The 21,004-nt window shown below is 43.9% G+C and overlaps 1 protein-coding gene across 1 annotated transcript; it reads left to right on the forward strand.

Annotated features, from left to right (window-relative positions):
- The first annotated feature begins 11,004 nt into the window (after positions 1 to 11,004).
- Positions 11,005 to 16,458, forward strand: BMP3 (bone morphogenetic protein 3). The gene is made up of 2 exons (XM_010073930.1): positions 11,005 to 11,911; positions 16,159 to 16,458. Exons 1-2 carry the CDS (start codon positions 11,021 to 11,023, stop codon positions 16,348 to 16,350), a joined length of 1,083 nt encoding a protein of 360 aa, XP_010072232.1. The 5' UTR covers positions 11,005 to 11,020; the 3' UTR covers positions 16,351 to 16,458.
- The last annotated feature ends 4,546 nt before the right edge of the window (positions 16,459 to 21,004 follow it).

Consider the following 21,004-nt stretch of genomic DNA (forward strand, 5'->3'; position numbering starts at 1 on the left):
GCCGGCAGCGGGGCACGGCTCCAGCCGCTCCCCCGGGCACCGGGCGCGCCTCTGCCGCGGAGGGGAGGGAAGGGCTCTCGGGCGGGAGACCTTGGCCGCTGCGCAGATTGCCCGAGCTGCCGGAGCAGCTGGCTTCCAGGTGAAACTGCAGGCAAATAGTCTTCAGTTTTGGAAGAATGAAGGTAACGGTCCGTGGGTACCCCCGTGAATAGTGCCAGTCCTGAGCGACAGCTGTCTCATCTGCTTTAGTGACCAGGGAACTTGGTGTAAGGAAGAAGATGAGAAAAGGATGAAAAAATAGTGCTTCCTGCACCAACAGGCGTGCATTTTAGGATGTAATGTTGTTTACGTTGTCTCCTGTATTTTAATTACTGGTTTCTTTCTTCAACTCTGCATGCAGCCTCTCTGCTGTATGATATCTGAGCACCATATGAGGGAAGTGGAGTAATTAACATATCCTCTTTAGAGTTTCCTTTTATCAGTTTTGCATGTGTAGCTTCTGTTGGAACCAAGAGCTGATTTGCATGTGATAGTGGTCTGGTGATGCTTTAGACCATCTGCAGAGTACTCCTTTTGAGATGCTGGTTACAGCACTGGCAATTAGGGGCAATGGCAGATTAGTTTAGTTGAAGCATAATTTGTGTACAGTAAATACTGTATCTCAGCATCTTTGGCAGTGTCACTTAGTTCTCTGTGTGATTACAGACTGGCATGCACAGGTAGATTTGTGAAAATGTAAAGACATTTTTCATGAAAGTGGGTGTTTAGCATGGCAGCATCCCACATGAACTGTGTCCTAGGAGAAAGGGAAGATGGCACTGTCTCCACCCTGCATCCCCCAAACTCCACTGGTCTGCTTTTTGTGCATCTGACCTCTGCGAGAGCTCAGTGGAAATGCCAGAACCCAACCATGACCCTTGCTGGGACAGGCTTCCCAAATCCACTACATCCTAAAATCTTGCTCTTTGTATGACAACTGCCGTGCCGTACCTAGCAGGCAGATCTGTCGATCTCTTGTTTTTCATCGCACTAGTGGAATGACCCAGCAGCTTTTTGACAGACAAGCATCTGCCAGTAAAACTGCATTTAGTCTGGGAGTTTGTGACCTGCATTGATTCCCTTCTCTCCCAGAAAACTGAGAGCTGGGTGCCAGACTTTCCTTAGGTTTCTTTGCGAATCATTACTTCCGATTCTTTAAAGGCAGCAATGTGTATTATAGGATAGCTCTGCACAGAGATCAAATACCATGAATGATTGAATTATTTTGGCATGTAGGTTTCAGCCTTACAAACATTCTCCATCATGTTACTGCAAGTAGTTCTGCCCACAAGAGGGGCTTTAGAGGCTAGAGGCTTAAATGCCCTGGTTTTGTAGGATGGCAAGCTGGAACTCCCCAGCTGCTGCTCCTGCAGAGGAACTCTTTTGTCTTTCTAACATGACCCTTAAGTTTAATGTATGTTGCTATGTTCTGAAATAGGCAGTTCCCTTGCTGAAACAGGGGAAGATGCAAATTTTAATAAAAGGGGGTGGGGGATGAAGGTATAATCCCAGCAGGGTGATATTTACTCCTTTGAGCATATCTGATTAAAGATATTTATTGTTCTAAATCTAGAAGGCCTTTGGTTGAAATCCCATCTCTGTGGTCTTTCTGATTATATTTATACTCTCACTTGACATTGGGTGGCAGCAGTCCGATGAACACACTATTCACTAATCCCTTTCGTCCTTCTCCAATACTTTCACAGTTCAAGTGCCAAAGCAATAAATTGGAAGTGGTTATAAGTTTTTTGACACTTTTATAAGTATTTATGCAAAATACTTAACCAGTTAGCTGTTGTCTTTCTCTCCCCATAGGCGGTAGCAGAAAAGTGCATTTCCATAAAACCTTTAGATCAAATGTCCCTCGGGGTGGTGGGGGCAAGGAAAAGGCTTTCTCTGGTTTCTGACTTTTCCCTTGCTCCCACCTGCCTGGCCAGCCAGCCCTGTGGTGGAAACGGCAACATCCACAGTGTTTCGCTTTTAAGGTGGCTTGTTTCCAGACCCTCTGCTCTGACTGTTGCGCTCCTCAGCTGCAAATTTCGGTCTCTCACAGGCGTCACCTTGTCCTGAATGTGGCTGCATCAGTTAAATTAATCATCTGTGTTGCCATTACTCCTTCAGCACATTATACCATCCCTGCTGCCAGTCCCTTCAGGAGACAGCTTTTTGTGCGCGATGAGTTGAACTTCCCGAAGAATCTGGCCATTTCTCCTGCTACTTTGTATCTTCAAGAAACCTTGAAGGAAATCTTTAGTGGAAACACAGCTCTCAAATGTGGCTGTGAAAGCTTTCTGTCCTTGCTTTTGCCCTGGAGGGGTTGGGGCTCTTCTGCAGCACACGCGAAAGCCCTTTCCCAGGTCTCCCACCAGACAAATTTTTGGGACCCTGTCAGATACAGTGTTGCATGATGAGACCAAGAACTGGTAGGTTTTGTTGAAACTCATGCCTGTTTCTAGTCCAAGAAAGGAAGCAGTGTCGCATATGGTAGCTGTGGTCTTGCAGTGGGCAGCCAACAAGAAAAAACAGAGAACATGATTGATCAAAAGAAGCATCTTAACAACTGTTAAATGTAATTTTCTCTTTCCATGGCTCAGTCCTCTGAGGGGATAGGACAAGACCTTTAGCCCTGTGTGAGCATCTCTAAAGTTTCCATCCTATGCTGCCCTGAAATCTCTTGCACACTAGAGTTCACGACTAGGCTGGATTATTCGTGGTTTATTGTTTGGGCTGGAGTTTTTGGCCTTTGATTTTGATGAATGTTCTTGTCATCTTCTGTTCAGGAAAATTTGTGTTCCATTAATCTTGCTAAATTATCCCAAAACATAATTGTTCAGTTTGAGTCACTGAAAAAAGTAACCTTTGATGCCCATGGCAAAGCTGAAAGGAACCCCGGGCCCCAAATCCGTTACAAGTGCAGTAAAGATGTACATCATTCACCATACATCCAGCTACGTTCCAGCACTGTTCTCCCTTGTTGACTTAAACCACTCTAATTTATTTCTGCATATTCAAGTCAGAGGATGTTCAGCTTGGGATTTTGGTGACAGATGTGTCATTGTTGTGGGATGTTTCTGGGATGACACTACCAGCCCTTGTCTTGCCTACACCAGGGCTCACAGCGAGCCTTGTTTCAATAAAAATCCTAAGACAGAGCCTTTTCCTGTTCTTTACCTGCGGGTACCACAACACAGGGGTTTCCCATCCCCCGTGAGTCTAAAAAGAAAGCTAGGAAGAAGGTCAGATGATATGGGAGTTAGAGCTGAACACTCTGACAATCCTGGCAAGCGTACTCAAGCTATGTCCGAGCGTGTGCATCAGTTTCTGCACACAACTGTTCTTTTCTCCTGCCAGTTAGCAAAACCGCTGGATGACCAGACCTCCAGCTGATATAAATCTGCTTACCTTCAGTGCTTCCCGTAGAGGTGTGCTGATCTGCAAATTCTGAGGCTCTTGATCTGGAGGAAAGATACAGCCTGGAATAAATAAAAGAGAGCGGAAAGATAAAAGCCTCGAACACAAGACTTGCAGTTTGCTTTTGGAAGTATTTTTAATCGTAGCATCGCTAAAGGAACATGTCTTGCAAATGAGTCATTCAAAAACCTCAGCTTTAATTGGAGGGTCCCTCTAATGATGTTACAGTAAAGCTATACAGTCAGAAATTACTTTAAACTCTTTTTTATTGACTGAATTTCAAGTAATTTTAGGTATTACACCTGCCCCTGGGCCAATTCTTGTGGTTTAAGAACTATGTTCTCCTCCTTTTCAAAACGTCTTTCTTTGTTGCGGTGTGGAATGCCCACGCAAACGGGGGAAACCAAGTACTGCACAGGGAACCCAGCTTGTCGCCAGCCGCCATCAGCCTGTGGAAACCAGTACGGGCCAAAGTTAGCTTAGTAACACTGAGAGTCCTTTGTACGGAGAGCTTCAAAAGCATTCAGGCAGGAGATGGTGAGAGCATGGGGGTTTTTCTTTGCTTTTTTAGATTCTGTTTTGGGTTTTTTGCTGTACCCCTATAAGTAAAATGGAAGCAGCAGCATCCTGGTAGTTCTTTGTCAGAAGGAACTTGAAAACCATTAAGGTACGATTTGGGCAGGCTGGGCCCAAATCTGGAAACCTTCTCTAAGGCAAATGGGCAGGATCTGTAGGTTTGGCCTCTCGGGATCAGACCCAGGATTTGAATTCTCTGGCTTCCGTTAGCACCTGTCCTGCTGTGCTGTCATGCATGTGGATGAACTGTGCTCGCAGTCCCTGCTCAGTGACAGTTTCTAGAGCATGTAACTTTCCATATGAAGAGTTCTGGCCTCAAGGGGACAGACTGTGCACAATTTGGTTTTCATACCTTCTGCCACCAGCTGAAGTGGAATTAATCATGACTGTGAGAAGGAGGAGAGTCAGTGTTTTGTGGTTCCCCTTCTCAGATTTGTGTGTTTTATTGATGCAACCTCCTGACTCAGTTAGCTTATGTTAGCTTCAGGTTCAAGATTGTGTTTAGTTTTCAGACCTGCTGTGGTCTTTCTGCTTAAAATGTATAACGAGGGATCATATACCTACTGTGCAGCACATTTATGATGTGCAACGTGCTTATTTATGCTTTTCATATCCTACAGTGCCCATGTAAGTTAGATCCTGAGCATGCAACGTCACTGTTTCTTGAAGTTCTTTATTTAAATAGCTGGTAGCTTTAAGCAGAGTGATGGATTTTTACTTTTTTATATCAAGTTACTAGCTGCTATAACCTTATCTGCTTTGTTAAAATAATTAATAAAGCCAGTTTAGCACCAAGTCCTATGCTTTTAAAAAAAGAGAGAACTGGATCCTATATTTGTCCTTTGCAAAATACTCACCTTGATAAAGGGGGGACCAGCAATCAAATAAGAGCAAAGGTGGGAAAAAAGAAGAAATCTGGCTTCCAAATTTGTGTTCCCATTCTGGAACTTGTTCCCATTTCCAGCTCTGAGTGACCTTCTGTAGCTGGGCTATGAACCCATGAAAACCAAGTTTTACAGTGGAAACACTGATACATTCTTAACTGTGCAGTGGCACAAGAGCACTACTTTAATATCTCATTTAAGTGGTGGCTAATGATGACTATATAACTAAATAGTGCTCATTATTGCATCCTTTTTCACCCATGGGATAGATTTGGCAGTCCATAAAAATGCCAGTGGATCCTCTATAAAGGTAGACACACCACATGTTAGCGGGCTTGTTCCAGCTTGTTGATGCCTGGAAGTGCCCCTTGTAACAGAATATGTTCATGCCAGTGATCTCAGTCTCCACAGACCTACTGCTTTTTCTTAAAATACCTTTTTAATGCCAGTAACAGCAACAGGCAATCCGTACAGCTGTGGGTTACTGCAGGAAGGTGAGGAAGCACGGGCCATGCCTCTGGAGGTTACAGCAGGTACAAGTACTTCAGTTGTAGCGCTAAGAGCTGTGTTGCTTTCTGGTCTGAGCTATCAGTAGATAAGCTCTGGTACCCCAAAGAGTAAGCGGTGGCACCCCCTGTCTTGGTGGCTGGGTGACCACCACCAGTGTCACATAGTAAGGCATTTCTGCTTTAGTCCCAGGGAGACCACATCTCCCCTCTCCCCCAACCCCGGACAGCTCTGTTGTCGTTTGTGCAGGAGACTTGGGAGGTTACGCTGGCCCAGTGCAAGCTTCGGCGTGGGGCTACTGGGGTGTGGGTTTCAGTTGAGTAGGGGAAGAGCATGCAGGTGAGTGATGACTTGTGTGTGGGCTGAGGAGGCAAATAAATCTGTAGCCTATCCATTTAACTGCGTACCTTCCAAATTATATTCTGCGGGAATGCAGGCAATGAAGTGTTCTCCCTGCGAAGTACCTTTGTGCCCAACTTGTGGCTGATGCTCCAAAGCTCTACGCTGCGTAAGTGAGCAATACTGAAAATGCAGTGATGCTGTGTCTTACCTATTGCACCTCAAAAGGGCTCTGTCATGAAGAGCTTGATCTTTAAAGTTGCTCATCAGGCTAGCAGTAATTTATGAAGGGGAGCAGAGATTACCATTAAAATCTGGCCTCTGGAAGGTAGCAGTGTATTCCTTACATGTATTTCTGTTCCACATAGTTTTCCTTTGCTTGTTTCCTCTTAAATCTTCTCCTTCTCTGCTTTGTTGCTGAGAAGTCTTCTGCACTTCCTATTTCGTGTTACAAAAGAGCAAATCTGAGTTGGCAGGACTCATTTTTAAGTAAGAACTAAAAGACCAGCTCAAGTGGTGGTGCTCTTACAGTAATTTGCTCACAGAGTTGGGAGGTACATCAGGTGAGCTGGGAAGTTACTGCTGTTCAGATGATACTGAGTTGCTGTTGAACTGCGTTGTACACTGCTGTGAAGAAGTGCAAGATTTACCAAGTGCAGCTGCTCGGAGACAGCAGACAGAGTCTTGCCAGGCATTGAGGTGGTGGACCGGACGGTGAGGCTGCTCCAGCAGCTGCTTCTGCAGTGCAAGGACACTCAGGGTTCATGGCATCTTCCCTAAGAGCCAGGGCGACCTCCTGTCCAGCATCCCTCTGAAGGGTCGTGTTTCAGCATCTCGTACTGATATCTGTCTGCAACAGACCATTGCTTCTCTTGGCAGCTGGTGTAAAGAAAGCTGCTGCAAAGCTGCTGTTTGCACCAGTTTTGTTTTGATACTGGAAACATAAGAGAAGCGCTATTGTGACACCATGATCTTCTAGGACATAGGTTTTGGGGCCTGTGTTTTACTTCCTTTAACCTGCAAAGCTGACTTCATACCTGTAGAGCAATAGAGGGCTTTCTCGCAGGTACATCTTGCTACTTTTGAGACCTTAAAAGTCTTTTTATCGAGGACAAACTGTCCAGAAGCTGTAGCTGAGCTCAGGCAGTCCGGCTCTCTCCGCTGACAGCTGAGCAGTTGTTGATGGACTTCACCCTGCAGGCTGGTCCCCTCCTCCCCTCCCTTTAAAACAGAGCTGTTGATGGCAGCATCCTAGGAATTACTGATTATTGAACATTTACAAGGTATTAAAGCACTACATGGCTCTGGCTTGGGTTTTTGTTTGGTGTTCTTTGGGATTAGTGAGGGGGAAATCGGTCAGACTGTCTATCTGAGGAGTTATCAGTGTCAGTAATTATAAAGACTAAAGCCTCAGCTCACATCAGTCAGTGACGTTTGGTGTCAGTAGAGGAAGCTGGATGAGGCTTATGGAAAGCTTCCCACATCACAATAAAACGTTCTTAGATGGTACTCAGTACCTCCTGGTGTTGGTTAAAAGTTTAAACTGTGCTCCTGACCTTGGCTAATAGTTTAAACTATGTTATTGTGGGGACAGATTTTCAGCAGTTTCTGTCCTCTGGGTTTAAGGACAAAGTTTCATTTAAGTGAAATTAAATTTTCCTGAGGAAAAAGTGCACGTGTACATATTTTAAAGCTGAATCTTCCTTTATGTGTCTGATATTTTTCAGGGTAATTACTAGCCTGGGGAACGCTTCTTTCAGTGCATTGCTCACATCTGAGAGCCACGTATCCCTGTCACACAAAGGATGTATTTGACACAGTGTTTCTAAGTTGTGACAGAAACCCAGGTCACACAGTTTGGTTTTTCTAAGCTGGAGTCCAGGAAATCCGTAGACATCTGGGCTGGCTGCTAGTAACTGGTTTCAAGATGATTTCACAGACTGAATTATCCGAAAACTCTTCAGAGCTGTTTGAGCTTGGAGGTCATTCAGTAAGAAAATAGCACCACCTACTGCAAGTACTTAGTCTTTGGTGTAGACTTAAATACTATGGGTGGCTTCTTGCGTTTTGCTTTTAATCAAAAGTGTATATTCCTCCTGTGTCTGTTTCATGCCATCTAGAGTTTCCTTATAAACAAAAGCAGCTTGTTTTGCATTGCACTACAATATGCCAGTTTAGAGCAGGCAGTATTTGTTAAGTGGAATTCTTAGTAAAAATCAAAAGTTGTCATTTAACATACAACAGCGATTTAAGTAATGACTTCTTTAACAGGCGCTCATGAGACGTCATAAATTCTGGTTCCTGAGACTGATACACTTAATGCTCTGCCAATTTATATATTAACCTTATTATATTAGTGATTACAAACCAAGCAGAGGTCAGGTCCTCCTGTGTGCTTAGTAAAAATGTAATAAATAGCTGGTTTTGGCTTGCAGAATTAAAAGCAGGATGAAATTCAAAGAAAATCTAGTACCCCAGGCATAAGGAGTAGCTGGAAATTGGATGGCTTTGGTACGTTAGTTTTCAGCTCTTGGGAACTTGCCTACCAGAACCTGTGTGATCCACCATCAAGTTAGACTGAATGTGTAAACAGGGGTGTCTTCCATAAATTATTTGGCCTTTTTTTCCTCTGTTTCACTGAGAAAAGTGTTTGTTTTTTCCCTAATTTCATGAAGCAATGCATGTGATACACTGGGGAGAAGGCTTCCGCCTTTCTAGCAAGACTGATTCTTGCTTTTCTAATATATTGGTTATAATATTGGTTAGAAAAAGTGTTTAGAAAAAGAGGCCACTTGACTGTTGGGATTAGCGGGCAGGCAGAGGGACAGTCTGTTGCTGGACTTACCTGGACGTCATTAGCAGCTGTAGTATCAGCCAGCGCCTGGAAGCACAGAATGTCACTTAAAACACAAATCTGTCAAAATCCTTGAAAGATCAGTACTGCAAATGACTTCTTTTCACTGGCTTGGGCAGGCGACTTATTACAGTTTTGAGGGTGGAAGTGGGGAGGCTGTGCATCTCTAGTCCACAGGTGTGTCTGTGCTTGTCATTACTTGGAATAAAAGTAAAAATTAAAAAAACCAAAACAAAACAGCAAAAAAGCTCTGTAAACTATAACTTATCTTCAGCCTTCAGAGAGGATTTTGACATGCCATGATGTCAAAGCAGCATTTAAATCTGTACTCCCTTGTTTTCCTAACGTATTGGGTTGTTTCCAGCCCTTTTGGGGGCTGTAGACCATACCTTTCCTTAAATGTATTTGACTTTTCCATACTGCCTGGTTTTATCTCTCTCAATAGCACCATAACATTTGGATCCCTTATTTCTCCCACTCAGAAGGACAGACATAACTGCAGTCCAACCAGGAAATTTTAAACCAAAAATTAAACCTTACCCCAAGCCCTTCTCTTGCACCCTACAGGGGATTAAAGTAGTCAGATAAATGTTTTCACAGATCAGCCTGAGTTAGGAGACCATCTTTGGGTTTGTGTGAGATACCTGTGGTTAGGTAGACTTTGTTAATTTCACGACTGTGGAAACTCCCCGATAATCCCACCATATCCCTCCTCATTGATAGAGCAGCACCCCGACAATGAAGTACAGTCCTTGGCTTGTTCCCTCTGCACAGAGGCAAGCGGGTGCATTTTGCCACGACCACCACACCCCGTAAAAATAACATTTTAGTTTGGCTTTCTTTTGGTTATTGGGGATGTTTTAGTACTGTCCACCTGCCTTCACCTATACTAGTGAATACTTTCTAACTCTGACTGTTGTGAAAATTGATGAAATTTACCCAGTATAATTGAAGCAGTCCTGGGCTTGATTATTCTAGAGGGAAACTTCTGTTGTGATTAGCGCCTGGCTTAGCTGTCAAACAAGTTTGTGTATCTTTAGCTCATTATAAATGGTGAATTGTCTCTTTCTACAGAGCTGACATCCAAGCATTAAAAATGATTAAACAGTGATTCTATTCTGGTGTTTCTTCTCTCCATGTCTTCAGAGGCGAGCCACATTCCTTCACTGTTGTCAATAATTTTATGCTTCCTTCTGTGCCCAACTCTAACCTTGCTGTGGCGAAGGGCTTTGGGTCCTGAAGACCCAGTTGTGCATGCAAAGGTCACTGACCACTTGAGGGACCAATAGATTGATCATATTTTAATGAAGGAATAGTTAATATCAAGAGGAAACATCATTTGTAACAATATTTCAATTTGTCTTTTTGTTTAGCTTTTGAAATATGTAGTACTTTCTGTATTTGCTTACCTGTTTTGCATCCTGATACACATACGTAGCTGTACGGAGTGGTAAATGTTTTTGGGTCACTCTTTAATAGTCTCTTTGACAACTTTAGGAGCTTAAGAGTAAATGCCACCCAGGCCCTAAAGCCCTATCTTCTCGGTGATGCCTGGATCACAGAGGGGCAGAGTGGAAGGTTTGAAGGAACCACCTAGGCTCTTTTTGCACTGGACAGCTTGGCAGTCAGAGCTCAAGGGTTTACCTGGCCATACACTTGAGAGCCTGTGGCAACACTGACAGTCAGGCCCCATTTGGATCCAGGCTTTTCCTCATGCTTACTGCCATGTTGAGCCTCTACCAGTAGGGAAGCAAATCTTGTCTTTCTGACTGAGGCTGTGGTTCAACAGTACAATGAAAGTTACAGATGATGCAGTGCCTAGTGAAGACAGTGGGATCCTTTCCCCAGGCTCAGCTAGGTCTGGGCTAAGGCATGGCTCAGTGCCATTGATAATCCCATTGATGGCCCGATTGTCTTGGATAGAGAAAGACAATTCTTTAGTCAGCACAGGGCAGCCGTAGTCACCTAAGTGCATTTTGAGAGGGAGGGGGTTGGAAATGTTACAAAAAGAGGAAGACAAAAGAGCAAAATCTTCCCATGGCATCGCTCAAATGTCTGGATGATAGACACAGTCGTTAGGGCATCTGTTATCAAGCTGTGTTCCTGTGACCTAGCTTGTTTCCTGAAGTCAGAGGAGTAGTAGTGAATGTATGAGTACTTCTGGATGGAGATGGGTATTACAAGGAAACAAGGCTGAAAGTGTGATTTACAGTCACCAGTGTACCAGCTTGGTAATTATTGTGAATAGTGGCCTAAACCTGTTCCCACAGCACTGGGTGAAAGTTTCCCATGAACTTAATGTATAACCTAGCAAGCAATGAACTCAATCCTTTTGTTTTCTATAATATTTTGAAATGCCCGTATTCTTATCTAAATATTTATTCTCCTAGGGAGCCCTGAAAGCAAGGAGATGTACATTTTTAACTTGACATCACTCACCAAGTCTGAAAATATCTTGTCAGCTTCGGTGTATTTTTATATTGGTGATCTGCAGGACGCTGGGTGGAACTGTTCCCAACCCAGAGGGTGCTCCCATCACAGGCACAGGAAACCTGAAACTCAAATACATCTTTCAGTTTGGACCTTTCCTTCTGTTGGGAACCAGTCTCGGAGCCTGGGACATTTGCTAATAAATGTCTCCACTGCTTACCAGGATGTCCTTTCCTGGCAGTGGAAGGATATCACTCAGCTCCTCCATGAAGCAAAACAAAACAATGAGCTCCTGATCAGCATCAAAATGGATCTGACCAGCCATCACCCCTGGAAAAGGGTACCACCTCCCTATGAACCCTACATTCTGATTTACGCCAATGATTCTGCTATTTCAGAGGCAGAGAGTGTTGTCTCTAGTTTGCAGGGCCACCGTAATCCTCTGTCAAGGGCCTTTCCCAGGCCAGAAAACCACGTGAAGAGCAGCCTTGGGAAGCGGCGGCGAAAACGCTCCACAAATATCCTGTTGCCGTTGCAGAATAATGAGCTTCCAGGAGCCGAGTACCAGTACAATGAGGATGAGAGATGGGAAGACAGGAAACCCTACAACAGCTTCCAACCACGGTTAGCAGAGAGGGCAAAGAGTAAGAAAAAGCAGAGGAAGAACCATCACCAGAAGAGCCAGACTCTGCAGTTTGATGAGCAAACGCTGAAGAAAGCAAGGAGGAAGCAGTGGAACGAACCAAGGTATTGTGCCCGGCGCTATCTCAAAGTGGATTTTGCGGACATTGGCTGGAGCGAGTGGATTATTTCCCCAAAATCTTTTGATGCCTATTACTGCTCAGGAGAATGCCAATTCCCAATTCCAAAGGTACAGTCTTTATTGATTCTTTTGCACCATGTGTTACTGTAAACTGCATTTTCTCTCCTCTGTCAGTTAAAGGCAGCTGGTCACCTGTTACACGTTGGGATATAGTAAATAAGTTACATCCTTTGTCTTATACTGCAAGGAGTAGCGGTTAGAAAAGCTAGTAAAAAGACAGGCTTGTAAAGACAATTTAAAAAATATATGGTATTAGTTTTCCCAGAACCCAAATTGCCATAAAACATTTCCTGGGTAGTGCTAATAATGTGTGAACTTGTTATTAACCTGTTTAATAAACATAATACCAGCCAGGCCCAGAAAATTGCTTATTAGACAGTAGCTGTTATGCTGCAAAGGAGCCTCTGGTGCCGGACCCGCACTGGGGTCAGTGAACAGAGCGTGCTCTAGGAAAAACGTGTGCCTCAGGAGGCGTTACTGTCACGATGACAGAGAAACTCTTGAAGCTACAGGAGTGGCTGGGTGCTCGAGGTGTAAGCAGAAGAGTCAAGCAAATCACTTCTATGACAGACGAAGTGGATCCAAAAGCAATAGATCATGGCCAGCTGTCTCCTGAAATAACCTCTGTTTTTTATGAAGATTGTTGCATGTGAGTAGCAAGAGGGGAGATGTGCTTGTAGCCCCATGAGTTAGGTGGATGAGCTCAACTCCTGGAAATCAAATGTACGATGTCATTTTTAGCAGCATGTGCCCCACTGGAGCCTACCAAAACCTGCAAGCAGGAGGCAGTATTTAAGGCTGGCCTAAAATGAGGGGTACAGACAAATAATGCCTACAGGAGTTTTCAATAAAGAAAGGGCTTTTGGTCTCACTGCATCCTCACCTTCGAGTCCTTACCCCTGCCACAGTGAAGCCTTGGCAGTTAGTTCCAGAATTCATGTGGAATTTCAGTGGCTTAGGGACATAAAGGAGTCACCCTGTGAAAATGACAGGGGGAGAAACGTACCAAGGGTGGTGGAGCCCAGAGAAAGCAAGCCGAGGAAGGCAGGAGTCTGTGCTTGAAGGAGATGATTTACCTGAGTACCTCAGACAGCAATGACAGGCTTTCAGGTTTTGGATCAAAGTTGAAAATGAAAGGGAATAGGAAGAGATAGAGTCATTACCTTCGAATGAATCGCGTTGGGGCTTTTCATTTATTGTTGATGGGAACCATGCTATTTCAAACCAGTAATTCAGCATACAGGTTAGAAATTTTAAAAGTGCTGGACCTAGACTTCCTCCATTCTAACTTCAAGGACACATAAATTACAAAAATTTCTGTTGTATCCCTCTGCTTAAGTAGACTGGGCTAGCATTTCCAGTTGCAGCTTTAGTTATAAAAACTTCATCCCAACCATAAAAGAGTGTTGCTCTGATTTTTGTTAAACCAGAAGAGCTGGATTCAGTCACAGATTTGACAGTCTGGAGTCAGCTCAGCATTTCTGCCTCCTGCTGCTCCTCTTGGCCTCCCCTGCTGCTCCCCTCCTGGAAGAAAATCTCTGCCTGCTTTGCATTAGCGTGTGCTGGACAGAGCAGAGGTGCCCCGAGGCAGGGACCTAACTCACCCACCTTGTGCAGGGCACTGTGCCAGGTCAGTACTCTGAGGTGAATTTTGGTTTTCTGAGAAGCACGCGCCTTCAGATTTTACTCCAGTGACAGTTAAATTCCTCGCTGGCAGAAGCAGAGTTATGCCAAAGCCAGTTATCTTCAAGACTGCGTCTTAAGGGCCAGGGACTGTCTATTCAAGACAGACTTCAAGTCAGTATGGAGGATGTTCTGTATTGGAAGATACCTGTATGATGTAGAGATAATTCTTTTATCGGGCAATGACAGAATGTATCCAGGCTATTCCCACTGATACCCAAGACAATTCTTGAAATCGGCTCTGTACCATTCAGTGTTGTAGTGTTTTTAGTGGTACAGATTCCACATCTGAAGCAAAGGATTTCCAATGAGATCTTAACGCAGCATATTCTGAGACCCGGTTTTAATTCCAGTACCCTCGGCAGTGGGAGAGAGCGTCTCAGTAGATGTTTTACCTTTTGACGTCTGATCAGCAGGCTTAGGGCATCTATTTGGCTCCCAGTTATTTTTGTGGAGAATGCTGCACTGCAGCTGAGTGAGGAAACAAGCCTGGATGCTACTGGAGCTTTCAGTTTCTTTTGCAGGCAGAAATATATTACATAAAGTTCAATTGTATACTAATGTAAGACATTTTATCAATCCCTGTAAAATACTGCTGCGGAGTATAGGTACCCTTGAATTAAAATCAAACAAACAAATAGAAATGTCTGTCTTGACATCAGCTACTTAGATTGAGAGTAATGTCTTTGTAACCGTGTTGGGAAACCTACAGCCGTTAAGAGGATGATGCAGCAAGCTTTGCATTTGTATTTTAAACAGAGTATCACAACAGATGTGTGTCTCATTCTTCTGATAAGCAATGATAGTAAACTTAAGCCGCAACAGGGGCAAAAGATCAGGGTCTGTATATAATGTCTGTGTTTAAAATGAGCTGGGGCCCTAAGTACATCTGAGAAAATTCCGAGTCTCTCAGAGGATAAAAAGAAGCAGGAGATGTGCACACCATTTGGTGCTCAGTCTCCCTGCATGCAAAATAGGCTCCTCATTAGAAGAAGAAAAAACATTCAAATTATGTCTAATGGGTACATAAAGAATAGCTGAATGCTCCCCAGTGAATTATTTTCAGTTTTGTGTCAAATGGTTCCAGGTCTCTCTTGAGACTGGTTTCAGCAACGTGATATGGAAGAAGTCCTTTCTGATTAATTTCTGTTGGAACTCAAGGAATGGTTGTCTTCATGAGACAGAAGAAAAATACCGTTGGCATTAGTCATGAGCTATGTTGCCGTAAGGAGGGACAGGTTAGACAGCCGTGTGTACTGCCAGCAGAATTTGAAGCAGCTACTCCTAAACGTACTAAACTGCTACACAAATGACAGAATGAGCCAGAATCTCACCATTATTTCTGCGCTTTTTGCATGCAAGGTCATTAGGACACCTCAAGCAGTTAAGATATCTAACCCTTAAGACTGATTTTTCCAAAAACAAATCATCTGTCATCTCAGCAAAACTGCAAATTGCAAATTTGTCCCAGATGATCTTGTTCCATGTATTTCACCTGACTGAGCATATTTAACTACATGACTCCCAGGTTCTACGTGTAAGAAGAGCTCTAAAAAGCATTGTCAAAATTTCACTCTTTAACAAAACCCAAAGTCTTTGTCTAAAAACTGCATCCTCTGCATTTTTCATGCTCGCCTATCTTTCATGTAGATACTTGGACGGGTTTGGGGGCTCAGAGGAGAAATTTAATACATTCATTTTTCATGTCTATTAATATATCAATTTTTAATTTTTATTAGTGTATTAATATATGCTGGGTTTTTTTAACAAATAGAGTTATTTCACTGGTCAGCCGCACTTTTTGTTCATATCAAGCCAAAATGTGTTTCTGTTTACATGACTGTAAATCCAGGAAACGTCCCTTGGAGCAAAGTGTCACCTTAACATGAGGAACAACTGACATGGGATTTGGGAGGTTAGTTATTCAGCAGTGTCACTGGTGATGTATATCACAGATGAGAAGTGATTTGGCTTGTAAGAATGAGCAAAACCATCTAACCTTGCACGAGAGCAAACTGGAACAATTGGCATCGTGGTGTAAAATACTTCCGATCTCCCATCTGTACACATTTTATCCGCTTTTGTTTTTCCTGGCACGCTCGCGTTCCACTATTCAAACTTCCCAGCCTACGAGTTATGTTTATTTTGCTCCCCTAATGACTCAGCCTGCCAGCACTTTGGCTGCCTCACTCCCAGGCATGCAAGTTTTAAGACTAAATTGCAGACCACATGTAACCTGATTCACTCAGAAGAGATGACGTTGACCTGTACGTGCGCCTTGCTGCAAGGTCTGCTGCCCGGGCGTTCTCCTGGGAGGGCACGTCCGTCAGAGAGCCCACAGCCCTCTTCCCAGCAGGACGGTCTAGCCCAAAGCGGTGGAGCAACGGGGGCAATCCAGTGGCCAAAAGAACCAGGCCAGATGCACATTCCTTGCTGCTGGCCCAGGGCACCTGTGGGGGCAACTGGAAAGGGTCAAGCAGTAGACGTATGTTACAGCTGGTCAGCTATTGCGTCTCCGCTGGGCCCTTCAAGAGATAAGTTTTATTCTAGAGCATATGCGTCCATTCTAACATGGGTGCGGTTACATTTTGTGCTTTATCTTTCTCTTTCAGGCTTTGAAGCCTTCCAACCATGCCACCATCCAGAGTATAGTGAGAGCCGTCGGGGTTGTCCCGGGCATTCCCGAGCCTTGCTGCGTTCCTGACAAAATGTCTTCTCTTAGCATTTTATTCTTCGATGAAAATAAAAATGTGGTTCTTAAGGTGTACCCCAACATGACAGTGGAATCCTGCGCATGCAGATAACATCTCAGGAGACCCTTTCAAAATGCTGAGGTGATCACTTGCTGTTTTTTTTGTGGGGGGAGGTTTCATGATGTCTACTTTTTGTTTGCACTACCAATGCATTTCCTTTGGACAAAAAAGAAAGAAATGTAAAGAAATCCAAACAACGAGGATGGAATTGGAATGGATTCCGAATAGCAGTTCCAAGGAAAGAGATTATGAACTTCATTTGTCTCCGAATTTGACTAAGACATGAAGTCTTACCAGTAAGGACTGACTGTTTCTGATGAAGTCGAGAGATGAAAGAGGAATTTACAGAAGACTCTTCAAGATGTTTGAGACTGCCAGAAGGACATATTGATGTATTTTTGTACAAGATTTTGGAAACAGCAGTAGCTGTTAATTTTTGTCTCCGTTCTTATGGTGACTAATGGGGAGGGAGATGAGAAATATACTGTTATTCACTTTAAAGCTAAGCTTTCTTCCTTAGGTCATTGAGTAGTGCAGCAAGTAAGAAAAACAAATGTGACATTTTAAGAACCTTAGATAATCCAGCTTAGACATATATTTCCTTGGTATGACATGTCACTGACTACATGTGTGTATGTATTCATTTTCATTAACATATTCTTCGTAATTCAGCTTATGTCAGTGCCCTTGGTCTGAAGAGCACAGAACACGTTACTGCTATCTCAAAAGCAAAGACTTCTTTCATGCCACTATGGAAACCCAGCAGGCTAAGAGTATGAGAGTATCACACTCAGTGACACGGCTAAGTGACTTGACACCTATGCTAGAACATACTTGCAAATAATCAAAGAGTAAATTATGGTAGTTGATTCCTGACATGAAATTATTTGGTGCATAATTCTTATCTGTAGGCCTTCACTATGATTATCTGATCAAAACTGGCTCTGGTTGGTGAGTTTTGATTGTTACATTAATCAGATAGCTTTTTTTTTTTCCTTTTTTTCTTATCTCAGTTCACTTCTACTCTGAAAATCAAATTCGTTGTACCTATGCTGTCAATTTAAGATTTTTTTGTGAGCAGGTTTTGCACAATAAAAACACAAAACGTTTATCCACCAGAAAAAAATCATTTGAGAAACTACAAGTGGTGAAAAAAAAGATCTAATGAATCTCAGAGACAGCTGCAAAAAGTTTGTTCTGCTATGGAGTAAATGTTCACAGAAGTGCTTCAGACAGAACCCCAGTTCCATTTCCGGCAACATGATCTGTAGAGGATGATGCTTTTTAAAGCACTTTTGGCTGGTAAGAGCGATGTTTTAGTTCACTCAGAGTAAACATTGAACAACCTTTTCTGTAAATTTTTTACATAACTGGCTCTCTGAAATAGTGTATTTAAAGGGTAAATACTCATAGGGAATAAATTCGTTCCCCATCATCTTGAGAGTTAAATTCTGTACTTTGGAGTCAGCAGTTCCCCTGTGTATTGAAAATGACAACAGTTTCCCCTGTAAATGCCTTGTTACAGCTTCATAGTTAGGTGAGCTGTGTTTAAACACTCTGTCATTGGGTTTTGTGTTTGGTGACTGGTGCTGTCGTGTTTACCAGTCTGAGTCGTGTGCCTGTGCGAGGGTGTGGAGGCGAAACAGGGAGCCAAGGGATCTTTTCAGCAATCGCTTTTTACCTGCACAAGGTCTCAGTGGAAGCTGGCAGGAGTTTACTTAACAAGAGCACAGACTGGTCCCAGATGCAGGTGATGCTTGCAGCCCCTCCCTGGCCCTGCCTGAGCAGCGTACCCCTGCAGTCAGATGCCCAGAGTGCAACCTGACACATCTTTATTGGCTTCAATTAAGCAACGCTAGTTAGCACAGCTATCCGACCCTATGGCTGTACGTTAGGATTCTGAGAGCTCTGTAGCAGCGTGTTGCCTTGAAGGATCTGTTCCCTGTAACTGTAAGAGACAAGTCTCCATTTCTAGAGAATAAGAGCCATCCTCAGCGTATAGGAGCAGAACTGCCATCAAAACCAAGCACTAAGGGTGAGGCTGTGTACGATTGGATCAAGGTTCATTTGATCCACTTCCATAGGCAGGAGAAAAGTCAGACACTGCAAATCAGATGGACTTTTAAAACCTAGAGGAAAAAAGCTGTGCTTTTCTCCTGGCTGAAAAGGCAGTTGCAGACAACAAAGTGCTTTTCACTGCCGTGTGCTGGTGATGAGAAAGAGCCTGTCTGTCTGGTGGGGAGTTGTGTGGGCTCCTGTCTTGACTGTAGGACAGAAGCAGTGATGTGCACAGGTTGCCTGTACCGTAAGGTTCACCTTTTAATCCATTGGTCCTCTCCTGGGCCCAGCATCACTAGGACTTGTGGGGGATGCCGCCAGCTAAGCTGGAAGCAGGCTCAGATTTTCAGTAGACGTCAGGCCCTGCAGCCAAAAACATGCAGTGGTTTCTGATAGTTGTCTTTTTTAAGAGCTGCACAGATAAATCCATCATTTACACAATTAACTGTGACAACAGCTACTGTTAAAAAACACACAAGCTCAAACAATAAACCTGACTAAATCTAACCTCTGATTTGTAGAGAGCTTGTTGCCGAATAGATTTCATAGAGCTTGGCAAGGCACCCTCGGTGTTGTGCCAAACGTCCCATTCCTCTGTTCAGGGTGAGCTGGCTGGTGACAAGTAACGCTCTAGCGTCAGAATCATTTCCTTTAGGGTGTTTTTGATGCTCCTGAGGTGCGCAGCTCCTATCCTCAGCAGAAAGGGCTGGATTTCTCCCCACGTCGCCCTGTGTGAGCATTACAGCATTCTCCTTTCTGACGACGGCACTAGATGACACCTCCCGAACACAGCACAGAGGAGAAGGTTCCTCACAACTTTCTAACTCCCCAGGGAGGGCTGGGAGGTCGTAATACTGCAAATGAGGCTGCTGCCTCAGGGAAGGGCAGCCAGTCCCCCAGGAGAACGCTGGAGGAACTGGGACCCCACAAGGTCAGGAGTCACTGGGCTGCAGGGTCCTGCTTGCTGGGGACAAGCTGGAGGGACTGGCTCTTGGGCTGAAGCTCAGCTCAGTCTGTGAACGGTGGCTGGCACAAGCACTGCCAGGAACAGGGCTCCTCGGAGGAGGATGCAGAGGCCAGACATGCCCCCCTTGGATGGATGCAGGGTTCCCCAGGGCAGAACAGGGTGTTGGCAGCCAAGCTCCCAAGTTTGTGCATTCCAAAACAGAGTCTGGGGCAACTGTGCTGAGCCAGTCTTCGGGACTGAAGCCAAGCTCAAGGCTATAGGCAATGTTTTCCAGTGCTGCGATGAGACAGCCTGGAAATGACCTTAAAAGCATCACTCAAGATGAGCATGAGTATGTTATGCTTGGTTTTCACTGGGATGCAGCCAGACTTTGCTGTGAACTGTGCCATAGAGAATAGGTATAAACTTCTAAGGAAAATGCGATCTGCCTCTTCCAACTCTATGCCAAGAGAGTATCTTCAGGTAACCATATATAAGTGAGACGTTTTATGCACACAACTTGTTTTGTGTTTGTGTTTTTAAATGAAACCTTCTCAATAAAGCGATATGTGGCGTCAGTAATGTATTAATCACAGAGGCAATGATTTCTGTGTGTAACTTTGTGTTAGTAGGGTCTTTAAAACAATGACCAACTAATGTTATTAATCACAATTTTAATCTCAAATTGGTATGGGGGGGCTTCTCCCACCTGTTCTGTTTTTTGAAATACTATTAATCTATAAATGGCTCTGCTTCCCATCTAATTATACAGTAGCGTTGTTGCCCGCACATTGTTTTTAGGCTGGCTCAAAAGATGGGCAGGAGGCTGTCTTGAGCTACGCAAGCTCTCTCTTCAGCTGGGGTCTTCTGGGACCAAAGGCCCCAGTGAGGAGCAGACTGCGAGGACGCTGCTGCAGAAAGCCTTTGCCAGCCCCCCTCTTTGAGGCTGAATAGGGAATCTCATGGTAAGTGTGCAAAATATGGAGTGCAAAATAAAACTTCCTTGTCCTGCAATGGCAATTCCTTGACTCAGAAGCCTTGCCCCCTAGAACCAGCGACACTGTTCCCTGACGGGGGTTTACAAGGCAGCCTCTGTTTTTTTCCTCTGTCTGGGGGCCCTGAACTTGAAAAGAGCAGAGCACCTCTCCTGAAGTGCCAAGCAGCCCTGGAGTTGCAAATCACTGTCCTCCACTGCAGGGCCCAAAAGCTTCAGATGTTCATCCCGAGGAGATGCTCATCAGCTTGCAGGAGACTGAGATTTTGTTTAGCAACCCCTTTCTCCTTGTAAAAACAGCCTTTGTAAATGATTTCTGTTGAAAGGTTAATGTTTGTACAGACAATGTCAATTTAAAAAAATGGAAATTACAAAAAAAAAAAGGGAAAACTTATTTTGTATATGGAAAGAAACTTTTACAGATGCTTTTAATTTATTTTATATCTGTGCCCATCTTGTCTTTTTAATGTTTTTCTCTTTGTCTCAGTGCTCTTTAAACAGTACAATTTTCTCTGTCGTTGCAAAGATGGAATGCTAGAACCATAGTCAAGTTTGCAAGGACAGGTTGCAGCCACACTGTGAAGGGCATGTTTCACTACTGATGTATAAGCTTGCCTGATTTATATTTCCTTCCCTTCAATAATGGGAAAGTTTCACTATGAACTTTGGAGAAAATGTACAATAAAATCGCTTTTTACATGAAAACT

The sequence above is a fragment of the Pterocles gutturalis genome, unplaced genomic scaffold (genome assembly GCF_000699245.1).
Source record: "Pterocles gutturalis isolate BGI_N339 unplaced genomic scaffold, ASM69924v1 scaffold50737, whole genome shotgun sequence".
NCBI lineage: Eukaryota > Metazoa > Chordata > Aves > Pterocliformes > Pteroclidae > Pterocles > Pterocles gutturalis.

Coding starts and splice junctions, on each gene's coding strand:
- BMP3 (XM_010073930.1), top strand. CDS start 11,021: ATGTACATTTTTAACTTGACATCACTCACCAAGTCTGAAAATATCTTG. Junction 11,912..16,158: donor GCCAATTCCCAATTCCAAAG/GTACAGTCTTTA, acceptor TTTCTCTTTCAG/GCTTTGAAGCCTTCCAACCA.